The 10,555-nt window shown below is 35.4% G+C and overlaps 1 protein-coding gene across 1 annotated transcript; it reads left to right on the forward strand.

The window, feature by feature from the left end:
• The first annotated feature begins 4,620 nt into the window (after positions 1 to 4,620).
• LOC125809478 (uncharacterized) lies at positions 4,621 to 10,555 on the forward strand. Its single transcript, XM_049489107.1, has 7 exons — positions 4,621 to 4,909; positions 5,015 to 5,161; positions 7,556 to 7,654; positions 7,939 to 8,130; positions 8,348 to 8,467; positions 9,629 to 9,700; positions 10,169 to 10,555. Exons 1-7 carry the CDS (start codon positions 4,637 to 4,639, stop codon positions 10,391 to 10,393), a joined length of 1,128 nt encoding a protein of 375 aa, XP_049345064.1. The 5' UTR covers positions 4,621 to 4,636; the 3' UTR covers positions 10,394 to 10,555.

Genomic DNA, 10,555 nt, shown 5'->3' on the forward strand with positions numbered 1-10,555 from the left:
AGATCTAGAATTACACCAAATTGATGTAAAGATCGTTTTCTCAATGGAGAATTAAATGAGGAAATCTACATGGAACAACCAGTATGTTTCGTTGTTAAAGGCCAAGAAAAGAAAATTTGTAAATTGAAAAGATCAATGTATGGCCTAAAACAATCTTCAAGGCATTGGTACATGAGATTTCATAAGGAGGTGATGTCATTTGATTTCACCATGATCGATGAAGACCATTGCATCTACGTGAAAAAGTCCAATGGAAATTTTGTAATTCTTTCTCTTTACGTAGATGATATTTTATTAGCTGGAAATAATTTGGAGTATGTGAAAACTGTCAAGTCATGGCTTTCAAAAATAATTTTATATGAAAGATATGGGTGAAACAGACTATATATTGGGTGTTAAGATCCTAAGAGATCATTCAAAGATATTTTTGAGTTTATCTCAAGAAACTTATATTAAGAAAATATTGTCGTATGAATAGTTGCAAATACATGGATACTCCTGTAGCAAAGGGTGAAACTTTAAGCCTTAAAATGTGTCCAAAGACTGACAAATAAAAGGAAGCATGTCTCGAGTTCCTTATTCTAATGTCTTCGGGAGTTTGATGTATGCTTTGATGTGTACTCGCCTAGAAATTTGTTATGTCGTGAGTCTAGTTAGCAGGTATCAATCCAATCCTGGAAGAGATCATTGGAAAGCAGTAAAGGGAATATTTAGATACCTGAAGGGAACTACAAATCATACATTGTGTTATAGTGGATTTGACTTATTCATAAGATGTTATACATATGTTGATTGGGCTGGTGACCGAAATGATAGAAAATCAACATCTAGTTATGCTTTCTTACTAAATGGTGGTGCTATTTTATGGAAAGGTAAGAATCAAACTTGCACAACTCTTTCAACCATGGAATATGAATTCGTGGCTTGTGCGTCTGCAGTACAAGAAGTTGTTTGGTTAAAAAGGTTCTTTGAACATTTGAGTATTGTAAAGAATTATAAGGATCCCATGATACTATATTGTGATAGTCAAGCGGCTATCGCATACACGAAGGATCCTAAGTATCATAGCAAGACCAAACATATTGACATCAAGTATAACTTTGTGAGAGACATAATGGTAAGTGGAGAATTGCAATACATTCTTACACGTGAAATGATAGCTGATCTTTTTATGAAGGCCATCTCTAGAGACTTATTTGAAAAACATGTTAGGGCTCTAGGTTTGCATAAGATTTGATGATATTTCAATATTATAAAATAACTTGATTGTTATAATTTTCTCTTCTATATGATTCAATTGAATTTATGTTCAAATGTGGTATGCATGTGATATTTTGTAAGAAATAAAGTATGTCGAACAAGTTGCAAGATTAGCTCTCTCACACGAGCAATCACCTCTTACGTCGAGGAATGTGAAGATATAAGTTTCAACACCATATTATGATTTGTTTTATGAGCCAGACAAGTGTTTCTCTAAGAAAATGAGTTTAAGGATCATTGAAGAGAGAAACTAGGTTTAAACATCTGGAAGTGTTTAGACCAAGGTCTGTACGAAACACATACAACAATATAAGGTGAAAACACTGTAGCATGTATTTCATACTACGTGTGTCAAGTGATCAATAGGTCAATGAAAGAATGCTTCCCTACTTCTTCATTGTGTGAGACTCCGGAAAGTTAAAATGACTTTTCAATGAAATACCCTTTGACCTTTGCTGTTTCTTGAAGTTTCAATCAATGTTGCCACTTTAGCATGTTACTAATAGCCATAAATGATTCGGCAGTGCAGTGCATGTCTAGGAAAGTAGTTGAATAGGAACAAATAGATTCGAGTAGAATGGAAAGACAATTAATTGAATAATAAATTTATATACACAAGCCAGCTATTGCACTAACCATATTGGTATTGAGTGTAATTGCTTGTATAAAGTTAAACATGAACTCGAGTTAACTTCTTTAAGAGGATGAGGGATCGAAGAAGTAACTACTAAAGTAGTGAATGAAGTCTAGGATATTGTGAGTAATAATGTCCTTATATTAATAGTGAATTCTTTCCACATGTGATTGAATTCCTATGTAGGGCTTGTAAAAACCTTGAAGGTAAGCCTTAGTACTCACAGGTCGCACGAACCATTTGTCGTATGAATTGTGTGTTTAGTTGATATCATATTGATTTGGGTCTTGTCCACCATGTGCGAAGTGAGAGATGTAAGTTTTGGGCTGTGGGTCACCATGTGGATTGATACGTCCAAACTTGCACCTCAATTAAGAGATATAAACGGTCGAAGTCAATTTATAGAACTCAACCTGAGTTGAGGTTGATCCCACAGAGAATTTCTTTACAAAAATGATTTCACTATCGCGTTTACTCAAATGTAGTTATATTTCCTAATGAAACAGTTACAGAAAGAAAAATGGGTTTAGTTGTGATGTTCTAGTAGCTAAAATTTGTAATCAAAATCCAAATTAACAAATAGTAGAGTTTTTAGTTCTCAAGTTGTTTCGATGATTAAAAGAAACTAGGATTGTGTTCCCCATAAAGTTCACCTAATGTTTTTCCGTAGTTGAGTTTCAGGCAATTTATCTCTACAAAATACAGACGAGTTAGATATATCTGATACTTCTCAGTCTAGTTAGCTAATGTTCACTCAAGTCCTCTCGGTCCCAGAGTGTTACTAGTTTTACCCTCATTTACAATGGTGTTAAAGTTCTTTTCTCTCGAACTCGAACTTTGACTCCATTTCTTCCAGTTAATTTAGCTTTTTCCTAACTATTATTTTTCTCTCGAACAAATAATAGATACATGCTCACTCCAATGCGTGCACTCATCATAATAGAATACATGAATAATGAAAGCTAGATTATAATTTACAAATATAAATCGCCTATCACTCGTTTTACGGAATTACACTTCGATTTACATCATAGATCCCACAATCCCAGTTGTGGTATTTTGCCACTCATAATTTCACGTAAACATTCAGAAATATAAAATGAAAACATGTTGAAAGTACTTACGAGAATAAGCAAATCAACAAGCTACTTTGATAATTCTAGAACCGAAAATCCAAACTTCAAACTTGATTCAATGTTAAAATCGACAACCAAAACTCAGAATAATGGTAACTCGTTCGTAGTTCAAGGTTGGACGAGATACAAACTAAAAAGCGACCTACTTAATTCAAATAAAGTGTTTTAAAAAGAGTCATACTCGAAGTAGGACTGAACTGACGGACCCTTCACGACTGCTTCCACGACCCGTCAAGGGCTTCACGGTTTGTAGAGCCCTTCGTGGTCTTCACTTGGACTCATCCAAAACAGGCTCTTCAATACCTGTACACTGTATCATCACCACGAACACCACCACGACTAGTGACAATGACCATGGTCCGTGGTCTTCACTTGGTCAATTCATTTTTCAACATTTCCTTGCCAATTCACTAGCTCACCTTCACGACTGGCACCACAGACTGTTATGAGGACCACGGTCCGTGAGGCTGGCCGTGATCTTTACTTGGTCCAACCTAATCTCAACTCCTCCAAGCCTTCATACTGGAAATGCTTCACGACCGGCACCACGATTCGTGATAAGGACCATGACCCGTCTAGGTGCTCGTGGTCTTCACTTGATCACCATCATCTTCCGCTTCTTTTTTCATTTTTTCCACACAAGCAAGAATTTGTCTACATATCAACAAACACATCAAAGCATACAAAAGTACACTCAATTCTAGCATTAATCCTTAGTTTTCAAGCATCAAATGTGCCAAGATTTCGCGGCACATCATGGATTGACCCAAAGTTTTTTTTTTCCTGAAAAAGAGATAAGAGTGAGGAACACAAAAACAGAAAAACAGAGAAACAAAGGGAGAAACATAAAATAAATTTATGTCTTTTTCGCTGATATTAACAAAACAAAAGTGACATTTAGTTTGTGGAAACAAAACTTTGATTCCTTGAGACTCAAACTTGGACTTGCAACAACCTTTCACAAGACTTAATTATCATTTTGCTGTTATTAATAAGTACACATTCTCATTTCTGTTACGATAATCTTACAAGAATATTTATAAAACAACTTTAATATGACTTGACTAACTCGTTTGTAAAGTCTCTATTATTGAGATACATGTTAAGGCAAGACCAGTCCACTTGAGTTTTAGATATATTTAATAGAATCGAGAATGAACTTATATTGAAAATTTTAATTTTCCGAAGTCATATCGCAAAACTTTCTAATAAGGACAAAACAGATCATTACAACCAGATAATGTAAATAATTTTCACCTAAATTAATTATTTAACTTTATAATAATTCTTATTTGTTGAATTTCTATTTAGCTTTGTTTATTTGCAGATTATCTTAATTATTTTTGTCGTTTTTGGAATTCAACCTCTGAAATCAATTTCATATATTTTTTTTGCCAGCCTTTTTTGGCCAATTTTATTTCTATTTACAAAAATCCATTATCATGCTTTCATTTTGAGGACCAATTTTACTTTGCTTGGCTTTTTTTTTTTTTTTTTTACAATGTATTAGAAATTATTAGTAAAATATTTTTTATGCAACTATTGTAAAGAAAAGAAATGTACTTTACTACTTAGCATAGATTCTTTAAACAAAAGGGTTTAAGAAATGTTTTCAGTTCTTACGAGAACACTACTCCAAAACCCTAAACTCTTCACCTTCAACTTCCTTAAACACCAAAATCCTCTCGCATTCTCTCTAATGGCTACTGCGAATTCTTCGTCTTTCTCACCTGTATCTTCCCCTTCAAACCATGTTTCCCCAAAGCGAGTAGGTACTCACCATGGTAGCTTCCACTGTGATGAAGCTCTTGGGTGCTTCATGATTCGTCTTACAAACAAGTACTACAATGCTCAGATTGTGCGTACTCGTGATACCCAGGTAAGATTGAGTTGCATTTTGTGGTATTGGGGTATGTGGGGATGTATGGTTTGGAAGGTTTTTAAGTAGGTGAGGTGTTTGATGAAATGCTTGAATGAATGAAAGGTATTGGAAACGCTTGATGCTGTGCTTGATGTTGGTGGAGTTTATGATCCTAGTCGAGACCGTTATGATCATCACCAAAAAGGGTTTGAAGAAGTCTTTGGACATGGATTTACTACTAAGCTTAGCAGTGCAGGTCTTGTTTACAAGGTAACGTCTCTCTGTTTGGAATTTCTAAGGCGTTTATCTAGTTTTTGAATATTGTTACGTGGTCTTTTTTTCGCATTTTAAGAAAAATTGAGGTTTGTAATATTTAATCCAATATTTCCTTTTGATTATAAAAGGATTAGTAAAATTGGTATGGACAATCAAATTTTGGAAATTTCACAGAATTTGGGGATGGAGGAGTACTCCCTGGTGGATAACTAGATTTGATAGATTTTAACATTCTTTTAGAATTCTCTTGGCATTCTTACAATGAACTTATAGGATATATAATGGTTGTGTGATCAAAGGCATGTCCTATATGCCAGGTATTGGAAGTAGACTTGAGAATAGGTTTGATAGACTGATGGCCATGTCCTTTTTTGTGTTTATTTCTTCCTGTATTGAACCAATGCAAGGGTAGAGAGATAAGGAGTCCCTTCACTGACACCCAATAGAATGAGAGAAGGGAAAAAGTATATTTGTTATGTTACATCTGTATTAGAGGTGAGCAGCAACATACTCTAATCAGAAAAAGAGTTGGATGACACATAACTTTATCAAACAATGAGGTGGGTAACAAATTAATTGAACATCAAGCTTGCTATGCATTGCGCTGAATCAATTATTCCCTCCGTCTCATTTTATGTGACACCATTTGACTTGGCACGGTAATTAAGAAAAAATGGAAGACTTTTGAAACTTGTGGTCTAAAACAATCCTTAGTTATTTGTGTAGTTGAAAATCATTTCATTAAGGGTAAAAGGAGTATTTTAAAGCTAAATTGTTTCTAATTATAGTATGGTGACATTCTTTTTGGGACGGACGAAAAAGGAAAGGGTGCCACATTAAATAGGCGGAGGGAATATTATATTGGTAAGTGGAATTGCCTCAATTCCTGTACCTAACTATAGGGTTGGTTTTCATTTCCATGCAACACTCATGGACTAAGGTCTTCACTCTGGCATGGATTGCAATTATGAAGCATATTGCGGATTCGCAAGGTAGATATCTGGGAGTTAAGGGAGACTGGGGTAAACAAAGTACATGACATATTTTGCATCCTCAAGCACACTTATTTTTGGATGACTGTGGTGGCCGAGCTTGCTTTCGCACAACTTGACTAATTCCACGAGTACCTACCACCTCCCACTAGCAACAAGTACCAGCATACACTTTCTTTTTAAGGAACTTGTTTGCTGAGTAGGAGCTAAGTGTTTTAATTGTTGGTTCTTTTGCTAACTCTTACGAAATTCTTGAGTGGAAACATGTAGGCAGATTACTCATCCATCCACAAAAAAGTGTAGTTGGATTACTCATTTTGATCCTAAAACAGAAGGATTTTGCTATGTATATCACATCTCTTTCATGGGAGTAGAGAAAACAAGTAAGCTTAGGTAAGAGTCTGTTCTTCAAAATACTAGGCCCTTATGCAGCAGATAATCTGTATCTTTCTCCAAGAAGTATTTCTGTCCACGATTAATGATTTTGTGAAGAACATCATTAGTCTAGAAAATTTACTTGGCCTTCATTTCAATCTAGTTATTTATCCGAGAGACAGAAGAGTGTAGATCTTTTTGCTAGGAATGTTTATCCTAGTGTACTTGAGCTGATGGGCTTGCTATGATGTATGCTCAGTATGTTACTTGGATAGTAGATTTAGATTTGTTTGTTACGAATTCTGTAAGTGACTAGCCATCTTTCATACCTATTCATATGTTCAGATGACATATGCTTTAGTTTTTAATTTTCCTCGAGCTCTTAAAATTTAGTTTTTGTCAGATTAATGATTGGCTGGATATACTTTATATCCTTTTAACTTATTTGAATTATAGATTCTGATGGAAGATGTTTTCGTAATTTCTTTTCCTTGAGCTCTTAAAAGGTTTTTGTAGATTGATAAATGGCTGGATATTAAGTTGCCAGTTCAACATAAAAAAATGGCTGGATATATATTTTAAATCCTTAGAGCTTGGATTGTTGATTTGTTCTCTTCATTGCAAATCATGTAAGTGACTAGCCACCCTTCATACCAATTGGTATATTCCGAAGGGAAATGCTTTAGTTATTTCATTTCCTTGAGCTTTTAACAAAAAATTGTCAGATTGGTGATTGGCTAGATATATTTTAGATCCTTTGAATGTACAACAATTATTCTGTAGTGAGCTTAAATTCAACAGATGTTGCATCCTAGTCACGACTTGATTTACTCTGCGGATGCATTATCTATCTCATTTCCTTGAGTTTTTAAGAAAATATGTCAGATTGATGGTTGGTTAGATATATGTTATATCCAAGCTGGTCCGATTTGGCTGGAAAATCACTTAGATCTAGTTTATGTTTGTTAAGTTCATATATACAGTTTAATTTCTATTTACTTGCCCTTTTCATGTTTCTTAGCATTTTGGAAAGGAGATCATTGCAAAGGAGCTCCAAGTTGATGAAGCACACCCGGACGTGCATAAGTTGTTTCTAGCTGTTTACAAGAGCTTCATGGAGGTGAGGATTGAGTCTGAGAAATTATAGTTACTTCATCAAAAAAAAGAGAAATTATAGTTTTTTCTTGGATTCTTTTCATTTTCAGCTAACTGATGTTTCAACTGAATCTATGTTATGATTGGATTCATATTTTTCTTTAGTAGTTGATACTATTACAAATATTTTTCAAGTTTTACTTATTAAATTCTCGCATCCGGGAGCTGATTTCATGTGATATAATTTAAGGATCAAGCTAACACGTCTCCAATATTAGTAAGCCTAATATTCTTGCTTACTGCGTACAGGCAATTGATGCAATCGATAATGGAATCAATCAGTACGATACAGACCAGCCACCAAGATATGTAAACAATACCCACTTGTCCTCTCGAGTTGGAAGATTTAACTTGGACTGGACTGAACCTGATCAGTCTTCTGAAAGGGAGAATGAAGCTTTCCAACGTGCAATGGATTTAGCTGGCAGTGAGTTCTTGGATGTAAGACTTTCTCAAAAGAGCTAAAAAGTTCTCTCTTACTGTTGTCTTTGGCTAGTAATATGGTTTGTTCTCAGATTGTGCTCTTTTTGGCACCTGACGGTCTTCGGTCATTTGCACTAAACATTTTTCAGCTTGATTTTATTCTGGATGACAGGTTTTAAAATAAGCCTATGGTTCACTTTCTTTTACCTGAGTTAACATGCTTGTTTATACACAGAGTGTCCGCTATTATGCAAGATCATGGTTACCAGCTCGTTCAATCGTATTGGAGTGTGTTTCTGCAAGACACAAGATTGATCCTAGTGGAGAGATTGTAGTTTGGTCTACATTTTGTCCAGTAAGTATTGAATACTTGGCCTGAAGCCTTTTTGCATCAGGCAGTGTGTGCATCATTACAAATTTACAATTGTCTTGCTTATAAACCAAAAGTTTTTGACTTCTGTGGCTTAATGTAAGTGAAGATTAGGAACTACATATTAGCCTTTTTTTTTTCCTAATAAGAAAAACCTGTTCATCACCCGAGACATGGGAATTTTTTTTTTTTAAAAAACCCGTTTATCAATTTCCTTTCATAGTCACTTGTATGCCAGAAAAAGTGGAGTTGCTTTATGTTTACTCGAATCTGTTAACATTAGGTACTTTCTGAAAATAACAGAGATCCTCCTGCATATTTTTTAGTTGTAGACATTATAATTCATTGCTAGGAAGAACCCTCTACTAGGTATTTCCTTCCCCTAGTATTTATTGTATATCATATTCACATATAAACCAGGAATACATCACAGATCTTGTGAAGAACCCAAGTCATGGTATTCAGTGGTAGTATGAGAGAGCCGAGAGGATAAGGACAGTGTGGATGGGATGGGATGGTGAAGTTGTTATTGGTGAAATCATATTACATGGTGTTAGCCAGAGAGGGGAATAGGATGGGAAGTGTGGAATTAGATGTTGTGGAAGCATAGCACCAAAGAGTAGTTTTCTTCACTTGGTATGCCATGAGGGATGCTATATTGACTGCGAATAATCCAAGGAAGAGAATGGTAGGGAGCTAATATTCTGTGTAGAGAGTGGGGAAGACACTGAAGTGATCATATCCTATTGCACTGCAAAATCACTATGCAGTTGCAGAATCTTGCATGTTCATCATCCGATCTTGCTGGCAATATCAAGGACTGTAGGGGAGACAATCATGAGTTGTAGGCCATATAGATTGATAAAGAAAGAAACATTTGAACTGTTTGGAATGAAGAAATGGGAAGTTATTCCAGAGTAACGAGATCCCACAAGTGATATAGAAAGGTTCCCGTGTTTCATGTATTTTTAGGTGTAAAAGATGTTCCATGTATGATAGGGTTGATTAGCTATCCACTCACTTTCTACTCACATGGTGTATATAATTGATGAAATTCTTCAATTCGTAAAGAAAACGAAATATATTATTCACTGCTAGTGTGATTCCTTGCGGAGAATACTTATTCTTGACTTTTCTGTCTAACAGTGGAAGCTTCATTTGTTTGAGCTGGAAGGAGAGATGAAGATGGATCCACCCATCAAATATGTTTTATATGAGGTGCCTGAGTCCTTTGCTGTTTCAATTTTTTTTTTTCATTTGATGTGCCACATTTTGCTTTTGTCTAATGCTTTTTTTAAAATTCTTCGTTTTTGGGCCTCTTTTATGCGAGGAGTGGAAAAATAAGGAGCATGATTGGTAATAGTGTGGGGGTTGTCTTTTAGGTCACTTTTGGAAACTTAATCACCCGTGAATACTTTCTGGTTGTATCAGTTGGTTAGACCGAATAAGTGGGCTTTCGGATTAATTTAGTCTCTCAAGATCTGCCTTATTGTTAAATTTCAATGTCATAAATCAAAAAATGCCCAGGAATAATGTTGCTACACTTTCCAGTGTTTATTGTCTTGGAAGAGAGTAGATAGCAACCCCACTTCTTCTCAAGACATGCACAGTTTTCCCTGAATGAATTAAGTCTGTTAATATTTTACTAGGAAAACATAAAAGTGACATTGACTTCATGATGCGTAGGATGATAGGAGCAAAGGTTGGCGAGTGCAAGCGGTGGCTGTAGCTCCTGACAGATTTGAGAGCAGGAAAGCACTTCCATCTCAGTGGCGAGGTTTAAGAGACGATGAACTATCTAAGGAAACAGGAATTCCTGGTTGTGTTTTTGTCCATATGAGTGGGTTTATTGGAGGAAATCAAACTTATGAAGGAGCACTCGCAATGGCAAAAGCTGCTTTGAAGCTCTAGGCACAGAAATGATTTTATAAGCTGTTTTCAGAAATTGAATCATCTCTTTGTGATTTATCATTATCGCTGTTCATGGCTTCAGGTTGTCATTTAAATAGCACACTGGCGTTGAATTTTCTAAAGGTTGTCAAAAAAACAATACAAGACCAGCCATACAGTTTT

This window comes from Solanum verrucosum, unplaced genomic scaffold (assembly GCF_900185275.1).
Source record: "Solanum verrucosum unplaced genomic scaffold, falcon-dt-bn FXZP01000062.1, whole genome shotgun sequence".
Classification (NCBI taxonomy): Eukaryota; Viridiplantae; Streptophyta; class Magnoliopsida; order Solanales; family Solanaceae; genus Solanum; species Solanum verrucosum.

Excerpts from the sequence above, each read along its gene's own strand:
- LOC125809478 (XM_049489107.1), top strand. The coding sequence starts at position 4,637 with ATGTTTTCAGTTCTTACGAGAACACTACTCCAAAACCCTAAACTCTTC. Across the intron at positions 5,162-7,555 it reads GTGCAGGTCTTGTTTACAAG|CATTTTGGAAAGGAGATCAT; the intron begins GTAACGTCTCTC and ends CATGTTTCTTAG. Across the intron at positions 7,655-7,938 it reads TTTACAAGAGCTTCATGGAG|GCAATTGATGCAATCGATAA; the intron begins GTGAGGATTGAG and ends TACTGCGTACAG.